Source organism: Nannobrachium achirus (genome assembly GCF_963921795.1).
Source record: "Nannobrachium achirus genome assembly, chromosome: 14".
In the NCBI taxonomy this organism is placed as follows: domain Eukaryota; kingdom Metazoa; phylum Chordata; class Actinopteri; order Myctophiformes; family Myctophidae; genus Nannobrachium; species Nannobrachium achirus.
In genome coordinates, this window is record NC_137821.1 from 15,468,770 (window position 1) to 15,489,436 (window position 20,667).

The 20,667-nt window shown below is 44.7% G+C and overlaps 1 protein-coding gene across 1 annotated transcript in view; it reads left to right on the forward strand.

The window, feature by feature from the left end:
• The window catches only part of fxr2 (FMR1 autosomal homolog 2), a 30,246-nt gene extending 11,839 nt beyond the window's left edge, over nucleotides 1-18,407 (forward strand). Inside the window, exons 8-17 of the mRNA XM_080742151.1 lie at nucleotides 659-829; nucleotides 1,678-1,756; nucleotides 2,777-2,934; nucleotides 3,650-3,736; nucleotides 7,437-7,662; nucleotides 8,097-8,276; nucleotides 11,371-11,568; nucleotides 12,263-12,361; nucleotides 14,025-14,113; nucleotides 16,382-18,407. Of these exons, the coding sequence (XP_080598277.1) occupies nucleotides 659-829; nucleotides 1,678-1,756; nucleotides 2,777-2,934; nucleotides 3,650-3,736; nucleotides 7,437-7,662; nucleotides 8,097-8,276; nucleotides 11,371-11,568; nucleotides 12,263-12,361; nucleotides 14,025-14,113; nucleotides 16,382-16,492 (1,398 nt within the window). The 3' untranslated portion in view covers nucleotides 16,493-18,407. The remainder of the gene's footprint in view (nucleotides 1-658; nucleotides 830-1,677; nucleotides 1,757-2,776; nucleotides 2,935-3,649; nucleotides 3,737-7,436; nucleotides 7,663-8,096; nucleotides 8,277-11,370; nucleotides 11,569-12,262; nucleotides 12,362-14,024; nucleotides 14,114-16,381) is intronic.
• The last annotated feature ends 2,260 nt before the right edge of the window (nucleotides 18,408-20,667 follow it).

The following is a 20,667-nucleotide window of genomic DNA, read 5'->3' on the forward strand; positions in this document are numbered from 1 at the left end:
CGGCAGTAAAGAGTGTGTAATCATGTGGATGTCCATCTATTGCTGGATTATATGACTTAAAAGTGTCACTATAATTATGGATCAGTATCGTCAAACATTAAATGTCTTTCTAAATGACCTTAAAGGAGTAGTTCACCCCCAAAATGACTTTTTTTCTATTGATTAGTCACGCCATGGAGAGTAGAGTTCAATAATATTTTTTGGTTTTTGTCACATTCCTAAGACAAAAATTTGATTCGAGTAAATTTACCCGGATTTACCCAGATTTTCCGGATGGGGACCTGTTTCGAAACGGGTCCCCATCCGGAACGAATGGGGGTAAATTTATTGTTATCACATTTTTGTCTTAGGAATGCGACAAAAAAAACTAAAAATATTTAATGACTTTAATGACACAATTCAACTGCTTGTGTGTGGATGCATAGAGTCGGTAGTCAACAATAACGTCAATGCACATTGACACACCTACATTTAATACCCCCATTATTAATTTGATTAGATGTGTGGCTTACATCACGGTGTACTGCAGCCTGCCATGTTTTTACCCTGCTGTAGCTTTTAACTGGAAAACATGAAATGGTTTCATCCCTCTTTTACGTACAACTGGGCTCACATGACAATTCACACCACAAAATATCCTCCTCTTTCCTCTCCTCAGACGAGTAAGCAGCTGGCATCGGCGTACCAGGAGGAGGTGAAGGTGAGGGAGGACCTGATGGGCCTCGCCATCGGCTCCCACGGCGCCAACATCCAGCAGGCCAGAAAGGTGCTGGGCGTAACCGCCATCGAGCTGGAGGAGGAGAGCTGCACCTTCAGGATCTACGGAGAGGTGCGTCAAGTCAGAAACATTATTAGTTGAGCTGCGCGAGTGCAAAACTGTTGTAATGTCTGGGTTTGTTCGTTTATGCATGCAATGCATGTCACCCCCAGAGAGTGCTGAAAACATCAAAACAAACCTGGAGCTGAATCACAGCTCTACAGCTATGCTTTCCTTTTGCCTTGTTCCCTACTCACATTTGGGTTTCTGAAGGCAAGCGTGTGGATGTGTGTCCTCCACAAATGTTGCGAACCGCTGGACCGATGCAATATTATAATGGGGATCTGAACTGGCTGAAACCTTGCCCAAATAAGTCATAGATATGTCATAGACATGCCATAGACATGACTTAAGTTCTTTGCACACTGCTGCATTTTTCGGGCCGAATATCGGAGTGAATTTCGGAGCGCGTGAATAAAAAAATCAACCTCACGTTATGTCAATCACGTTTGCACACTGCCGCCCGTTTCGTATTTATTTTCGGACCAGGGTTGATTTTTTTCCGATTGTCGCAGCTGTCGCACTGAGTCCCTTGCGCTCTCTCTCTTTCCTCTCTCTCTCCCTGGCCTACGGCTTTCGGATTTCCAAAACGCAACGAAAACACGCAGTGCAGTGTGCAACCACCTTAAGACTTATGTCATAGGCAGGCCATATGTAGTCCAAAATCCACATTGTGGATCACGCAATCCACAAATTATTATTTTTGTGTTGGAAGAGGGGTGCTTTTAAAGTTTGTGTGTTTATATATATATAAAACAAGTCTGTGTGTGTGATTGTACATAATGGTGAGTCAGTCGATGTCTTGCTGAATGTTTGGCCAGCAATAATGCTCACTGCTCATGTTCTCTGCTGCCCCACAGACCCCAGAGGCGGTGAGGCAGGCTCGAGTGTACCTTGAGTTCAAAGAAGACTACTTCCAGGTACCCAGGAACCTCGTAGGTGAGTGGACGATGTCGAATAAGCCTGAGGGAGTTCATTTCACCAACTGCAACATCAGAGAGACCCGTATAGCGCATTTGTATCACTGAAGGTCGCTGAACAGTTAAGCCTGAGCTATACCGGTTTTCATCTCAAACATCTGTTGGTGTTGATGTCTGTCTGAAACTAGGTATAAATCAGGCATTTAAAAGCATTGTTTGTCTTTTCTTTTTCATGTGTGTGTAAATTGTATTTCTTTATATTCCCCCACACAACTGACCCCTAACGATTTCCTTTCTTTTCTTAATGTCCCTCGTTAGGCCTGTCACGATATGACATTTTACATGACAATTAATTGTCACTCAAATAATTGCCGATTAACGATTTAATTGTGTTTTTGTTGTTGATAATTACATTTCTGTTTGGCTTTTAGGCTTTGAAGTTGTACATGGTAGATATGACACATAACCTAAATATACAACTTACTACTTAAAAAATAACTTTGATAGTGGAAATAGCCGATCTACAAGCTCACAATGCGACGCGTTGTGAGCTTGTAGATCTGCTATTTTGGAACTTTTTCAACATTCACGATTATGACGATTATGACAAAATAATTGCGATCGATAATGTCAAATAATCACGATTAGACGATTACAGTATTTTCTGGACTATAAGGCGCACCTGACTATAAGGCGCACTGTCAATGAATGGTCTATTTTCAAACTGTTTTCATATATAAGGCGCACCTGACTATAAGGCGCACATAATAGACGCTACCGTTGCGTTATGCATCCAACAGATGGAGCTGTGCTAAAGGGAATGTCAATGTCAATGAATGATCCATATATAAGGCGCACTGGACTATAAGGCGCACTGTAGTTTTTTGAGAAAATTAAAGGCTTTTTAAGTGCGCCTTATAGTCCGGAAAATACGGTATGTAATAATTGTGGCAGCCCTACCCCTAACCCCTGATTTCCTTTCTTTTCTTAATGTCCCTCGTTTGTTTGCCGTCTCTCTCTTTCACGCACACGCACACAGGCAAAGTAATCGGCAAGAATGGCAAAGTCATTCAGGAGATTGTGGACAAGTCCGGCGTGGTCCGCGTTCGAATCGAGGGGGACAACGACAAAAAGCTTCCCCGGGAGGAGGTAGGCAGACAGGGGGCTGACAGAGACGACATTCCCAGCAGCAAAGAGGTGAATGACCGCTCGCCTGGTCTTCCAACCTAAAGAGCAAAAAAAAAGCAACCCTCCTTTATTCTACTTTCCTGGGAGTTAATGTCCAATGTGCTGTTATTTTCCACCTTTCTGCTGCCTTGTCTGTCCGCCTAGAATCACCCAGTGTTTCCATTGCCATTACATAATGAGTGTCGATTATGTTTTGTTTCTCTCCGACTGAGGTCACATTTCTGTTGATGGTGCATCCTTGGATTTTATTCTACACTAAATAATGTCAATAAATATCTGCACTTACAATGTCCCCTTTTGAGATAGTGGCACGGGTTTGTTTTTTTCCAAATCGGTGATGCCTCTAAACCCGTGCCTTGGACTGTGTCCTCAAAATTGAGGCAAGTAGGCCTACAAGTATTTCTGACTAAAGGTCCTTGCACGCCGCAAGCGTTTATTTTGTGCCAATCATTCGCATTAATTTAAACTGCTGGTTGTGTCAGAAGTACACACACACACACACACACACACACACACACACACGCAGAAGGTGGTGATAAAGCAACGTAATTATTTTTTTCACAGCAAAATTATTAATTATTAATGAGCCCTCACCAAATGAATAGATTTATGTGGAATATTTGCTGACTCAACGCGCTCGCGGTGTGTAAGGACCTAAATGCATTTACCTCAACACAGACTTACTCTGCCTCCCCCCCTCTCTCTCTCTCTCTACCACCACCAGGGCATGGTTCCATTTGTGTTTGTGGGAACTAAAGAGAACATCAGCAATGCCCAGGCCCTGTTGGAGTACCACGTGGCCTACCTGCAGGTGAGTCTGTCCTCCGTCTCTGCCTTGGCACCACTAGAGGGCAGCGCCACCCTCGCCTTTTGTCCTGCCACTCAAACGGACATCTCAGTTACTGTGGTCAATGTGGTGCATTTCTATCTTCTGCCCTCACCACTTCAAGCTATTTTGAGTGAAGTTCTTCTCATCAATCATTACTAGTAGTTGTCCGTTGGCACTTGGGATAGTTACACTTAGAGCCCGATCAACCCCCAACCCGATTTTGGAGAGACCTAGACCATGATTACACATGTATTGACTAGGGTTGGACACGGTAACCGCCGTACCGCGGTAAACCGAGGTCTACCGCGGTGTCAGTGTGCTTACCGCGGTAAAAAAGACAAAAAAAAGTCTATTTTTTATTGGAAAACAAGCGCGTTTTAAAACAGGGGAGAAGCGAGGACCGCATGCGCTCCATGCCGCTCTGCTCTGGGCCGTGTACCACATGTTTGAAGCCACATACGTCACTCAGACACAGACCTGCACACACAGTGCACAGGGCAGGAGAGTACGGAGCACAACTCTATGACGGAGCAGCATAAACTTTCTCTGTAATCCACTCGACACAAGGATGTTAATACATACCTTGTGTTGTGGCATATCTTTTTTTATTCATACGGATTATTGGCGGAGCGCGGGCCGCGTGGACTAAAACCGAAAATGAAACTATTTTACTTTTTCCACCGCGTCGCACCGTTGTGTCCCGTCCGGCGGCGTGTCGGCGATTTTATAACCTTTTCTGTCAAGTCTTGTAACTAAAACCTGTATATAGCAGCACTCAATCACTGCGATTTGAGAGTTGAGACGTGACGTGAGTTTACAGAATCACTGTACATAATCTGACTACCCGTCCTCTTCTGGTTTGTTCACACAGCTGTTTGTGTCTGAAAAGCTAAGTAGCTAGCCTACGTTACTATGGTAACCCGACAGTGCAGATCTAAAAGCTCAGAACGCGTCGCGGATGCGATGTGTTGTGAGCTTGTAGATCTGCTCCTTTCAAAGCCATACCCGCTGTGCTGTACGGAGAAGTATAACTCGGGCAGTCAGGCTGTGGAAAGGCGACTTTAGGGAAGATGATTGCAATATTTTGGCTTATCGCCGAACCTTAATTAATAGATACGGGGGTGCGGTAATTACCGCAGTACCGTCGGTAAATGGGAAGACGGTAATCGCGGTAACAAAATGTCGATACCGCCCCAGGCCTAGTATTGACTGATCTTAACCTAACCCTAACCCTTTCTTTTTTAGAATTTAGAATTTAGAATGAATTCCAAAAATGGTCTAGAAAAAATACTATTTAGAAATGTTTTAAAAGGAAAAAAAGGGGTGGGGGACACGACAAACCGGCTACATAATGTTACTGATATCGACGAAAACAAGTTAAATCATGGCTGATGTATTGTATCCTGGCATTGCCAGACTGATGACGTGGATTCACTCGCACGCTCTTCCACGATATCAGTCTGGACTTCGGCCCAATCATAGGAGTTTTCTCACAGTTTTAAAGACTGCAGTTGAAACGCAGTCACTGATTGGTCCGGTCATTTTCTGATTTCCGGACCAATCAGTGACTGCGTTTTAACTGCAGTCAACTGGCAATGCCAGGCTAGATGTATTCGCCAAACTGGTATATCGAGGCTCTGTTTAGTCACACTTTTTCAAGTAGGGTAGTTTTGGTGCCATGGCATTGGTCCGAAGGTTCATTAGTCCGAAGGTTCATTAGTCCGATTTTGTTAAGAATACTATGCCTAACTCTAACCCTAACCCTAACCTCAGTAACCCTAACTAAATTCGGACTAATGAACCTTCGGACTTATGGGCAGTCCCCGTAGTTTTGGGGTCATTGGGTGGGGACCAAGCTTCTAGGAGGCAGGCTTTTGGGAGAGCTAAAGCAGGCGTATGTGCCTGGTCAATCCAAACTGGTCACCTGTTGCTCACCCCCTCCCTCTCTCCACCCCAACACCACCATGTAAAAAAACCTGCTGAGAGCGCCTCATTTTGCCCTCACCCTGTGGGCTATTATAAATAGTAAAGGGGGGAGAGGGTGGGGGGGGGGGGGGGGGCAGCAAGAGTTTAGATTACCAGCTATCTGGACCCTCAGCATCCTAAAAATAACACCCTCCCCCGCCCCTCCTGCACGCCCCCTTCTGCCACCTCCCGCAAGGTGCAGCTGTCGTTGGTGCAGGCAGCTGTCAAGGTTTTAAGGCGATCCGCCCCCAATCCCCACAGGAACTGCTGCCAGTGCACTTTAGCCCAGCCCTTAAGTTAGACGCCGGCGTTGACCCGGTCCCTCCTCCGACACCCTTCCTTCCTGTCGGCCCGTGTGACTTGGCTGGAAATAGGAGCTCATCATGGCATTCCTGAATGATAGTGATTCTGCCCTTTTTCTAAGAAAACTGTGATCTCCTCCGACATGACAAACTCGCATGCCAACTGCTGGCTGTGTGTGTCCCCTGTAAGCTCGAATAAACACCGTCATGTTGCTGTGGTTGACATACTATGAAACTCCCGCTTTTTCCCATCAATAGCCTGGACCGGGGGTCTTCAACGTTTTCAGGCCAAGGGCCCCTTAGTTGAGAGAGAGATGAAGCAGGGATAGCCTGATTTCAGACACTGCGCTGAGCCTGAGTCTGACATTGTCCCATTGACAAGAGATTTCAAAGGGGAGGGGATTTGAAATTTGAAATTCCCGATCACAAGAGATCTGGTGGGAGGGGTTGTGTTTGACTTGTGTCTACACAAAAACATTCCCCCCTCCCCCTCCCCTCTATGACAGGCATCAAACAGGTCGTTGTCTTTGATGCTAACGAGGTGTGTACAACCCCCTTTGAAGTTCAAAGGGAGCAATTAAGAGCTTTGGCTGCGCTCTCCCTCCCTCTACTGTTTCTGTTGATTTTCAAAAGTTAGACCCACCCCCTCCTCCGAGGCGCCGACTCTCATTGGCCTGGCCTTGCATCAGACCAGAGCAGGTAGAGGTTCATTATGCAACACCAGACCAAGAGAAGCAGTCCACTCAGAGAGTGGGTGGGTCTATTGGCTGGAGCCAGGCAAAAGCAGGGACCCCCACCTTTTCAGAGATTCCATAGTTTCATCATTTGTCAACACGATCATCAGTGTATTTTGGATTCTTGTCAATTTGTTTTTTCAGATATTTAACCACTTGAACTGTCTATACTTGACCTTTCATTATGTACTTGGTCTGATCCTTTTCCCCTCTACACCAACCCTCTTTGCCAAAAATAGCCAATCTACAAGCTCACAACGCCTCGCGCTGTGAGGCGTTGTGAGCTTGTAGATCTGCTATTTTTGGCTAAAGTTCTTCGAATATGGATGCTAGGGTTCAAGTGGTTAATATAAAAAAGGAGAAAAAAGGTTTCTATCAATCAAAGACCCCCTGTTGAAGACCCCTGGCCAGGACAATTATAGTCTAATAATAATAACAATAATAGTCTAATAATGGTTTGGCCTTACTTGTCCACCATTTATATTTATACCAACTAGCAATAGCAATTGACAAGTTCCTGTGTTACTGTTTTTGGATGAAACCACACAAGTCACACAATGCCACACTGTACAAACTGTCACGTGGTGACGGTCGGGAAAGTAATTTGGCCAAACAGTGTTGCTTACATACAAACACTTGTAGATGCCGTGGCCCAATCCCTGACATTGTCTTTGTCCGTAGGAGGTGGAACAGCTACGAATGGAGCGTCTGCAGATTGACGAGCAGCTCCGTCAGATCGGCGTCGGCTACCGCGCTCCACCCAGCCGGACCGGGGGGCCCACCGGTGACCGGGAGAAGGGCTACCAGACAGACGACAGCAGCAACAACTCGCTCCACACTTCGCGCACGTACGGGGGCCGGGGCCGTGGGCGCAGAACCTCCAACAATGGCCAGTACTCCGGATATGGTGAGACATGGGAGCCCATGATCATGCATCTCTGTTCATTATCCACGTGAACCCTAAAGGTAGCATCCTTATTCTGGGCACCATAATGGGCAGGCATTCTGCAACAATAGGCAAACCTGCGAAAATGGCACATCTACAAGATCAGCAAAGAGATTTTGTGTAGAGGGGGAAGACAGGGGGCCAAGTACAGACCCCAGGGAGACTCCAGTCAACAAAGTATTTAGGGTTTAAGTGGTCTACAAAGGATTTAAGTGATCTACAAGCTAAATCTGAGCTTGTAGATCGGCTAGTTTCACTACTTTCAAAGATTTTGTCTATAATGACACAATGCCTAAAATAAGGACGCCATATTGAAAGTGGTTAATTCTTTGTCTTTCACGACTAACAGAACACAATGTGTTGTTCACGAAAATCCCCTTCTGTTCCTTCTCCAGGCACAAACTCCGAGCAGTCCAACGCCTCCGAGTCCGAGGAGGTCATCGAACGAGACCAGCGGCCCCGCGGCGTCGGCGGAGACGAGAGAGGCTCCCGGCGAGGGGGGCGGGGCCGCGGTTCCAACACGGGCAGAGGCCGCGGTGGACCTGCGTCCAGACCCACCAACTCCATCAGTTCAGGTGGGGGAAAAAAGCAAGCATCGTATTACTGCACTTCTGGGCCAGTTCTTACACTACAATAGAGTCAACACTAATGGGCTGTCCACACCAAGCACTATACTACTATAAGATATACTGTAGTCTGAGGACCCCCTAGGCCTAGGGGTCCCAGACCCCCTGTTGAAGACCCTTACCTTAGCGGTTACCTAACCTTATTCCCAACCTTATCCTCTGTTAAACGGTGCCAAAACCTAACCCTGTTCCTAATCTTAACCTCGGTAAAACCTATGCTTAACTCTACAGTTATTTTAAAACTTATCCTCCGTAAAACAAATACAAGAACACAAGAACCGCCCCTCTGAGCGGGCGACGTGAGGGGGGCAGGAAAAAAACATTAGGCAGAGCGTGTTAGAAGGTGAACATTTCGGTTACCCACATAACGACACAAAGGAATTGATTGATTGATTGATTGATTGAAGACTTTATTAGGAGTTTGCATAGGAAAAGGTACAGTTTCATGACGGTACAGGTCACTGGTACAAGGTCTACTAAAAGGAGATCCTAGAAAAGACTAAGCTTATTTCCACAGGAAACCATTTAAGTATCTCACATAAGTTTGCTGTACATGTTCTCTTGTGTCGCAATCCGCTAACTGTGATCCTTACATTGTCAAAGTTGTGTCAAATGGGGTTTGAGTGAGGTGTTTGTGTAACACATTGTAAGAATATTCAGTGACAAAGCTTCCATCTTTTTAGGAAGCGTTTGTGGTTAACACTTTGTGATGATACAGCAGCGAGATAAATAATTCAGCTCTAGATTTATACCTACTGACCTAATAATATCTCAGTCATAAATCAGTTTAACACCATTACAGTTTGGCTGCTTCATAAAAATGGGAGTGAGCAGCAATAATATTGGAATGTAGTTTTTGTAGTATGCATATTTAATATATTTTCTCATTTGATTCATGCGTCCCTCCCACACCCTAGCTGGCAAAATGACAGATAAGCCTCCTCCTGGTAAATAAGCTGCCAGACAGCGTTTGCTTTGCTGTCCTGGGGACAATTATTGCCAAGCCAGTTACCAAGGCACGCTGACATCAAAGCCTTGGCCATATCTCTTTTTGACTCTTTCACTTGTAGTTTCACTTAAAGGGGCACTCCACCACTTTTCAACCTATGTTCATATAATTGGTCCTCACTCAAAAATAGCTTTTATTTTTTTCCCTCAGAGGAGGGCTGTGGGCTGGTCAGAAACCCATCGTCTTGTGACATCATCGATTGCCAATCCAGCTTATAGAAACTGCAGGCTTTCTATTCCTGAAAAGTTGCAATTTTAAAGTGGAAGCCATTGTTCTCGCGATAATAAAAATCTAAATATTTTTTTCAAAAATATTGATAATGATGATGTCACAAGACGATGGATTCTGAACTTCCCACAGCTCTCCTAGGAGACTTGGACTGAGTAGAAAAAAATTGTGATATTTTATCATGAACATTAGTGAGGACCTATTATATGAAGACAGGTTGAAAAGTGGTGAACTACTCCTTTAAGCACTAAACTCTGAAGAATTTACTTCCAGTGCTTTGAACTCTGAAGGAGTAGGGAGTTTATAGTTTGAGGAATTTCTGATTGAAACAAAAAAATCTCTTGGAATAATGGCTTTGTAGCAGGCATCAGTCCTATCTGCCATTTGTGAGAGAGACTATGTATTAGTGTGACATAACTATATTAGCAGTTATAACTTTATAGTACCGTTATTTTGAAAAGTATACATAGAACTAAGGCTGCAATGGGGCTTTGGTTTTCACGTATTACAAGGATTTCTTGCATGCAATTATGTTCTCTCTTCCATTTTGATAGCTCTCCTTCAAAGCAGAAATCCATAAGCTGTTCAAGCTACTTGAGTACAGGAGTAAACCTGCAAGACTATCGTCACTGTCAGCAGAAACCGTGTACCTCTCCATATTTATTTTTCATAAATTGATGCCCCAATATTATTATATAGTTAGTTTTTTGATAGTCATACAACAGTGTCACGATGCTTTGAAATGAGACACATTGTGAGCTTAAATACATATTTAACCAATGAAAAAACAACAGCATGTGGGTTTGGACATACACGGTTTCCCCCTGACAGTGACGCTATGTAAATGAATGTCTTTGTCATTACTAGGCCTGTCACAATTATTACATAAGCATCTAATAGCAATTATTTGAGATAATCAATCATTTTGCATACCGTTTCCATGTTGAAAAATGTTCATACATTTTCAAAACATGGCGGAAATGTCTAATCTACAAGTTTACAACACATCAGATGTATTGTACTGTAAGCTTGTAGGTCAGTTATTTCCACAAATATTTTTTTTATACATTATTTTGAAATCATAAAATTGAAAAATCAAATCAGCCAGTAATTTATATATTTATATTATTATTGTTTAGTATGTGAAACGGCACATGCTGACTCTGTGTGGACGTGTACACTTTGGTACGGTCTAAGGGTTTGCCCATAGACTGTAGGGCAGGGTTCCCCAATTGGTGCTACTGTCTGGCCCCCACCAACCCCAGTAATAATGGTGGTATAAGAGCAGCAACAACACTAGTATATCGTCGTTGTCGGGTGGAAATCTCGTATCTCCAAATTTGTACGTTCTTTCGCAAATCATATAAGGCCGTCGCACAAAAGTAGTGAAAACAGCAGATCTACAAGCGCACAACGCCTCGCACCGCGAGGCGTTGTGTGCTTGTAGATCGGCTGTTTTCACTAGTTTAAATCATTTTCAAAATGATAAATTCAACGGTTTTGGACATACAAGATTTTCACCCGACAACGACGAAAACTGTCGCTGGAGTAGCGGGAACGCCACCGTCGCCCCCTGCAATGGTGTGGCCCTCGGCTTGGTACCCTAGACATAATTTGGCCCTTGGGGAAAACGAATTGGGGAACATTGCCGTAGGGTGTCGCCCTGAGGCGTCTTATTAGTATTTTGAGTTATTTGTCATATGTGCCCTGTGCAATTTGTGATAATGAAGCCTAAAAACCAAACGGAAATGACATTCACTCCACTGCCTCAGTCTCAACTCTCTGGTCTCTTCCTGTCCTCTGCAGTGCTGAGAGACCCAGACAGCAACCCCTACTCCCTGCTGGAGGGGGAGGGTGAGCAGGCGGACGCTGACAGTGGCGAGGGCGGGGCCGGAGGAGACCGCCGGAGACGCTCCCGCCGCCGCCGCAACGACCAGGAGCCCAGTGTCATGGACGCCGCCGGCGAGTCTGACGGCCAGTCCGGCCCCAACGAGAACGGATTAGGTAGGCAGAGCCACGCGGCCGTTATGTCTCTCATTAGCCTTGGCTGCTGTCAAGAATGATGGTTTAAAGGAGAATTCCGGGCTAGTGCTTTTCTTAACGTAATCTGATTTTAACCGGTGGTAGAGGCGTGGGAAAAACATCCATCTCTAGCACTTAGTAGCTCTGAGCAGGGAGGTGGGGCCGTTCGCCTTTTTACAGCAGCCCATTAGGTGCAAAGCTCTGTGGCGACGTCTCTGCTATTATGAAAGACAGATCTAAACAAAAGAATTGTCAAGCGATACAAATAGCGATTTAGCGGAATGCCCCACCGCTCATGGACAGAGCTGCGGTGGACTCGTTCTGGTATATATCTGAAATAAAACGGCTAGTCCTGAATTCTCCTTAATCTGACGAGAACATTATTTCTGAGACGCTGGACAAAAATCTATAATGAACCATGAACATCCTATACATGAAAAACGGCAGAAAAGCAAGTCACTTTGACGTGCGAAACATTTCATAGCTCGTGACACATCCATTCATATATGATGTCAACTGTGCATCCACCTTGGTATTTATAGGTCGTATATTTGCACCATGCAGTGCTATTTGTGAGATCCCATCATGTGAGGTATTTGTGAGGCTGGGGTGTGACCACCAACCCACCTGATTCACTCACTCACTCCCTCCCCTGTCTGTGTTTTATTCATGTCAGATGAAGAGGGCAGGCCCCAGCGCCGCAACCGAAGCCGCCGTCGCCGTAACCGAGGCACTCGGCCAGAGGGAGGGTCGGCCAGCCGCGACAGACAGTCCGGTGAGAACCCACAGGTCTTTGCAGTCACAGTGAAACGTCATCGCGGTTGCTGTCAAGCCGAAAACCTTATCTCCATATTTTAACCCATTTAGGCCTAGAATTATTGAATGCTTTAACCAGTGAAAAATAGCAGATATACAAGCTCACAGCGCGGCACCGAGTGCCGCGCTGCAAGCTTGTAGATCTGCTATTTTTGAAAAAAAGTCGTTAAAATGTGTGCAAATCTTTGAATATGTGTTTTCAAAGCGAATGTTTGTAACCCAAATTTTGCTTCTGGGGGGTCCCTGGAACTAAATACTTTGAGATGGGGGTCTTGGGGGTCCTTCACATGAAAAGGTTTGAAAACCTCTGACATAGTAGTCTATCAAGAACAGACTAACTGCGCTCCATTTAAGTGAAAAGGACCTTTTCTTTGACGATGGCTGGCCAGATTGCTGACATAGAAACATAGGGTTTTCAAAAAATCTTAAAAGTATTCAAAAGACACTTATAGAATCTGGTCAAAATTCAAATGTTCACGATTTTTCAAAAATAGCAGATCTACAAGCTCGCAGCGCGGCAAAAGGGAGGGGGATATTATGACATTATATCAGTGTATTTCAATTGGGCCTTTTGACTCAGAGGCTTTCAGCTTTCAGGAAGTAACCAAAAATACACAGGGAAGACATATTATTTGCATTTTATAACCACACCTGGGGGTTTATTAGAGTGATATTGATCAGGTGTTTTTGACCAGAACGCCACGGTGGAAAGTCTGGTGTTGCAAGGTTACGTATGTGTCAAAAAAATAAAGCACGGTAAATAAAATTCCCCCATCAGCTCTTTGGAACACATTCGATTATTCCGTATGTGTTCATTTTGTCAAGCATCCAGATTGTTTCCAAGTCCTTTCCTTTCTGCACAAATGAAATGGATTCTGTGTTTCAAAACGGCATGGAAAATATTTTATGTAGGAGGTCATTATAATGATGCATACAATTTTATATAGCGCTTTTCTAAATACTCAGTCACTTTCCAAAAACTCATATTATTCTTTGTTTTGACTGGTGGTGCTGTTGATGGCAGGTTTTGTTATGCGCTTTGATGAAGCCACATTTAAATACATTCTGAATTCATTTCGTGTTACAGCTTAACACATATGGTGCCAACCCCGAGTTTCCCGAGTTTGTATTGGTACCAACGCTGTGCCAACCCCGAGTTTCCCGAGTTTGGGCCGTTTTTGAAGAAAAAAAAAAATTTTGGACCTCCAGAAATGTATTAGGCATGATCGCGATCGCGAAATTGCATGTTTAACCCCCATACCAACCAATTCTTTCAAACATGGCAGCCATGTTTGTTTACATCTGAAGAAAACATAATGGCTGATAAATCATGAATGCCTGAACGGATTTCCAAGCGGATTTTTTTTGTTTGAAAGCTGTGAACAGTGCGCACACACGTGGTGCATCATCTAGGCATGGGCGTGCACTTTTTACACAATTGCGCAATTACATGGAAGTCTATGGTAACCATGGCAACGTAGGACATTGAAGAGAAAAGATCATGGCTACATAAGTGTTAAGTCAAAAGGGTATTTTCTTTTTTTTATACCACTGTAGCTTTCTATTTTCCCCCCTCTTTCTCCAATGCTTGGCTAATATTTTTCGATGTTATGTGTTTTCAGTGACTGTGGCAGACTACATCTCCCGCCCGGAGTCCCAGAGCAGACAGAACCTTCCCCAGAAGGAGAACCACGCAGGCCCTGAGCCCAAGGTATGCATGGATATACACACACACACACACACACACACACACACACACACACACACACACACACACACACACACACACACACACACACACACACACACCTGGTGCAATACTGCTTTCTAATTAGAGGATGACACGAGAGTGGATTTTCACTCCTGTCCTGTCCCAGTCCCGCAGAAAAAATCCTGTCCCATCCCAATCCTGGGCCAGAGTGAAAAAATAAATCCCGTCCTGTCCCACTCCTGTACAATGACTCCTGGTCCCATCCCGCTCCTGGTAAAAATCACTCCCGTTCACATCCCGCTCCCGAAAATAAAAATAACAATTAAATCGTGCAGATGTTTTTCTATTTTGATTCATATTATATTTGATATCATGTTTATTGTTATATAATGTATAATTGTATAATGTTCGCAGTTCAAAGACCTCACTTTCCTGTGCAATTTATTTCTGCGATTTGATGAACTGGTCTGGGATGATTCCCACTCCTGCCCACTCCTGTTGATTTTCATTCCTATCCCGTCCCGATCCTGGCATTAATACAAATTTGACTCCTGTCCTGCGGGAATCCTGCGGGACCCACGGGACCCACGGGAATTCCTGTCAAATGTCATCCTCTAATGCAATGGTTCTCAACCTTTTCAGGCCGTGACCCTCAAAATAATCATATTTTAACTGGGGACCCCTCCCACCCTGATGAGCACTAAGAGTTGAGGAATTACATTTTGTTTAACACGGTTCTATTGTCTAATAGCAGATCTACATGCTCACAACGCCTCGCGTTGCGAGGCGTTGTGAGCATGTAGATCGGCTATTTTCACAATGTCTGCCTCTAATATTTGACAACTTGGCCAATGTTTAATTTGTCATTTTAGAGGTATTAAAAAGTCCTTAAATTGTCACTTTAGAAATGTGCATAACCCCTCTATACACTTAAACTTTATGTTGTTTTTGGAGCTGTGTGAAGCACAGGCTCCCTATACGTGGCCGTGTGGGTCTGTCTGTGTGTCTGTCTGTCTGTGTGTCTGTCTGTGTGTCTGTATGTAGCCTGAACTTCCTAAACTTCGGCACGCTACTAGTCCCACAGTTTTGCCACCACACACTCGCGCCATATGTCAAATCGACCGGCTTACTCGGGAATCATGGGCTAGTAACTTGCTAAGAGAAAGGTTCAATAGTTTAATTGATATTAATTTATTAGTGAATTAATTTTCCCCATTGACTTATAATGGGAATCGCAAAAACTCACATTCAATTATTTGTCTCTCGCAAACCATAGGGGCTAGAGTTTCAAGACTTGGAGAGGAGGTTCATAATGATTTCAAGGATTAAATAAAAAATAATTGTGTCATTTGGCCGCATGGTGGCGCCATAACACCCCACTTTACGTTTTGGCCTGTAACTCTTGAACCGTAGGTCGGAAAATAAAAAATATTTTTTCCCTGGATTCCTTGGGTCATGACACATCTCCCCATATAGGCCACGCCCATTTGCGCCATGATAGATTTTCCGCCATCTTGAATTTTCTCCAAAACACACTTTTTGCTCCTTTTCCTACATATTTTCTTCAAATGTCACAAAAATCGGTACACATGATCCACACACACACACACACACACACACACACACACACACACACACACAGCTCCACTTAACACGGGTGTGATTTTTTTTTATCTCGAGTGAGAAAACAATGTTGCACATTAAGTTAATAATCTGGGGACCCCCCCAAAATAATTTGGGGACCCACAGGTTGAGAACCACTGTTCTAATGAACCCTAGCCTGGCAATCTCTGTATGGAACCTGCATTTCCATTGGGCGGATTAAAAAATGCCTCTGGTGATAAAAGTTGCCCCGTATTTGCATACAGGGCCCTGAACTGGTCCCTCACAACTTTGGGGGGAATCCAATCCCAACCAGACCAAATCTGCAGAGGGCAATATTTTTTGCAATGGCAGATTTGTCTGGTTTCCAGACTAAATTAACCCTAGTGTCCCGATTGTAGGGCAAACATTGGCCCCGAAAATAGGTGATCTACAAGCTCACAATGACTCGCGATGCATCGTCTGCTTGTAGATTGACTGTTTTCGGTGTAGAGATTTGCTGTAAGGGTGCTCGTAGCTTTGAATCATTTCTGTGCTTCAGTGTTTGATCATTAGAAAATAACTGTTTGCGCTCTTTGCATAACGGTGACTTTTCCTGACATGAGACGTAATTTACGTTGGCCAGCGATAACGAGCTTCGTCTGTGTTTCCCCTCTCCTCCCCCAGGAGAACGGGAGCAGCAGCAAGATGGACGACCGCGCGCCCTCCAAGCGCTCCCCCAGTAACGGCATGGCCTCGGCCAGCGAGACCTTGACCCTGGTCAACGGGGTCTCGTAAAGGAGCGGCGCCCGCCCGTCTCACACCCACGTCTAGAGCAAGACTTCATGGCAAACTCTGTCCCTGCTTGCATTAACTTAAAACCATAAACAGATGAGTGAAAAATTACCTGACAAAATACCTGAATTCATACGAGAGAGAAAAACTACAAAAAAACGACAAACGCATCTACTTAAAAACACACGTAATGGTGTATGCTATCCTATCTATCAGTACTTAGTGCTTATTTAAAAGAAGAAGATAAAAACAACTAGCTTGCCAAAAAAGAGCTGGTGGATATGACTTGATTTTTAAAGAAATACTGAAACACAAGAAACAGGACGAGACTCTTTTGTGTTTTTGTTGTTTTTGAAACGGTTGTCTTTATTTTTGTTCTTTTGTTCCCTTTTTTTTTGTTTCTTGTTTCGTTTATTGTTTGTTTGTTTGTTTTCCGTTGTTTATCACTGGTTTTGGACTTTGCGGTCGCTCGCTTGCTCTCTCTCGCTCTCGGCCGAAACCGAAGCGTCTCTTGACAGTGTTAAACGTGTTGATAGAGGAGAGGAGAGACGACGGTACTAGGCGACGTAGGGAGGGCGGCATACAGGCGGGGCAGTCCAATAGCTTCTGTGACACGTCATTCATACCCCGAACCTCGGGAGGGTGGAGACAGACCGACAGTCGAGACGCGACAGATGGAAGGACGTATAGTCAAGAGATTGGGTTATTGATAGACATTGTGCCTTGAATTAAAAAGAAAAAAAAAACTTGAGTTTTACATTGAGTTTGTTTTTGGTTCTCACGAGGAAGAGAAGAAAAGGGAGAGTTTCTTTTTTTTCCTGTTCTTTCTTTTTCTTTTCAGATGAGGAGAAAAGACACTTGTATGGGGGAGGGGATGGAGCTAGGAGTAAAAAATGACCGCTTGCGCGGCAACTGTGGTAGTGAGGATACAGGATCGGAGTGAGAGTGACCGGCGAGAAGATGGAGAAAAATTTGCCTGGTGCCAAACATGAAATTCAAGGCGCTTGTCCTCAGTAAGAGTAGAGGCGGACAGCGTTGGGGGGTCAGCGCGTGCGTGGGGAATGCGTGTGCGTTTGTTTGTGTGTGCGTGCGTGCGTGATTGGATGTGCAGAGTTGAGATGTCTGGCGAACCAGCCGACCACAGAGCTAAGCTAGGAGGGAGAGGTCACTAAGTGTCAGAAGTAGTTCCAGGCAGATCACAAGGCCAGAGCCTCTCTGTTGTTCACGCCGGCTTGAGAGTTGCTCTGCCGTTTGGCCACCGTGTCTCACTTCACTAGAGGCAGTGCCCGTGCAAGACAGACTGCAAAAAAACAGCCACCCAGACAGATTTGTGCACTCAAAGTAGGCAAGGAAGAACTATACCGCGTCTCTTATCTCCAAGCAAGGAGTAAGGGGACGGTGGATGGTGTGCGCTACCTTCCAGGCCAGCCTCACTAGCGCCGTACAAACTGCCACAGCGCACGGTTGCCGGCACACGTGAAGAGGGGAAGCTGGGGGGGGGCCGGGGGTGCGCAGAACGTGGGATCGGCACAGTTTTCAGACGAGACGAGAGCCGTAAACACACGCACACTGACCCACACACTTGGCAGGTACACGCACACACGACGAGGGGTGAGCGCGCACAACACAAAACGGGAAAACGCTAACGGAACACATTTGCGAGTCAGTCACACGAGGTGGTCGCCTGCACGCCGCAAAGCAAGATGGCCGCAACCGGGGTTTAACGAGAAGCGACGTGGTTTGTCTTGTACCTGGCAGGTTAGGCTGACAAACAGGAGGGCGATAAAGAGAGGGGACTCATGGAACCTCAGTGGCTCTCGGCTCATGTATTTACTGTTGTCTTGGTTACCGCTCTCAACTTTTTTTTGTTATTTCCACATGATAGAAAATATTAAATAAAAAATGGAAGTGAAATCAACCTCTCCTCTGGAAATGAACTTTTCTGATCTCTGTCTTGTGAGTTTGCAGTCTATTTTTCTAACCTGCATGGTATTAGTTCATGAGTAGTTGGTGCCTGCCCTGTGCATGAGTAAGGGTGTTAATTAATCTGACTGACAAAGCCATTGTTTCATTCACTAGAATTGCTGCTAATGTACACATTGAATGTCTGACTTAGAGCTCTTTCCTTTTTTAAAGAGAGAACATTTATTTGTGACTTGACACACATTACCCCACTCATAGCCCAGATGTACTGTTTTTCTTTTTTCAGGGGGAGGGTGGTTAACCAGTGGAAATGGTTCATCCATACTTTTCCTTGTCAGTGTAGGTGACATACAAATGTTAAACTGTAGGGGGTGACATGGTGCATGACAAGCGTGTCCACATGACCAAAGGTTTTTTCTGAGAGACTGATGAATGGGAGCGTGTTTGAAGCAAGATGACCCACATGCTGTTACCTGGTTCTGCTCACCTAGAATGTTGTGGTTTAGTTGTTGTTTTTTAAAGTCAAGACTATGAAAACATTTGGCTATTTGTACCTTTGGTTCAGTTGCATGTGTTTGTGTGTGTGTGTGTGAGAGAGAGTGAGAAATGGAGCCCTATCTCGTACCAGTTTGTTTACCTTTATACCTCACTGTGTATAGCCTGATTCATGCGCTGGTACACAACGGCGCCGCGTGCTGTACAGAACATAGACAAGCTCACAACACGTCTCATCCGCAACATGATATGAGCTTGTAGGTCTGCTATTTTCGGCATGCGACGCAGTCATGTAGCAGAGCATAAATTGGGCATATGTGTGTACTGTATTGCCCACTGTACCTGCCCCTACCCTCATGTCTTGTTGAAAGGCTGCTTGTGTGGCTGCTGAGTGTCTGTGTGTGGACGCTAGTTGTACAGTCAACTCCTCACTCTGTCAGAATTTGTCTCTGGTTTTCTCACTCATGTTCTGATGGCAATAAAGGACTTTTCATTGTTTGGTATACATTTTTCTCCATTACGTTTTTTGCTCTAGGGAATTTCAAAACAAAAGAGTGCCTATAGGCTTATTGCCACAGAGGGATAAGGGCCAATGTTTTTGTGAACCGCTGCAGGCTATATATGAATAAACATAATAACTTGTAATGCGTTGACAGAAGATTATAGCCACATTTAGGGACTTTAGAGATATACCGATTATTCTCTAGATTACTTTTTAATCGAGGAGCATGTTTTCTCTGGATTTTTTCCAACAAATCAAATTTGTAATTAAACTGATTAACCACTTAAGACATATTTTATACAAAGGAATAGGACTGTGCACACAGTTCTATTCTCAGCAGGTATTGTCCCTGTAGTGAGTGTAGTCCCATTTTTCAGTGGCATACCGTACTAATTTCCTGTTCCTGTTCATTTTCCCATAGCTTTGTTTGACTCGGCAGCAGGATTTTAACAGGAAACACAGGACAACTCACAGTTCAAATCTGCGGCTAAGCCCATCAAATGGAGGAAAATGAACAGGAAATGAGTATGCCAACATCTGAAAGCCTGGGACTGCAGTTGTGCAAGGAGTCTTGTACAATTCCATCTTTCAATACATATTGACTAGAAAAAAAGCCCCTTGCGGGGGCTTCTCCCATGCTTCTCCCCACCGGGGGAAATGGATGTGCTGTGGCAGCGCGCCGCATCCAGTTGGGGTTACCGCGCGGCACTTCACGTGCGTCGATACCGCGATGGGACGCTGCGCAGCTGCCCGCGTTCAGTGTGTGCTCCACTTTATGTCCCTAGTGCCCAGTTGTCTAGGTGGCCGCCTCTCCAAGTGCCCACATATCCCTATTGGCCAGTTAAAGGGAATGGCCTCAGCAAGGCATTTTTGTATTATGTTTTTTACACAATTGAACAACGGACAGTCGGACGCAGAGTTAGCAGAAATGCGGACAGACTGGCTGGTACGTATTCTGATTAAGGTAGTGAGATAATATCCAAGATTTATCATGAACAAAAAGGCACACATGGACACTAATGGTAAAATACGCCAACACAACCTCCTCCAGTCCCTTAAGCGGCCGTGGCCCCATTAGGCTTATTTCCTGTGGAAATAATAAGCCTCGGCTTTCTAGGATCTCCTTTTAGTTGACCTTGTAGCAGTGATTTGTACTGTCATGAAACTGTACTTTTTTCTATTGCAAACTTCTAATAGATTTTTCAACCACCTCCCCACCCGGTCTGGGCTGTCTGAAAGTGAGTTAGTCTTTTTTAGC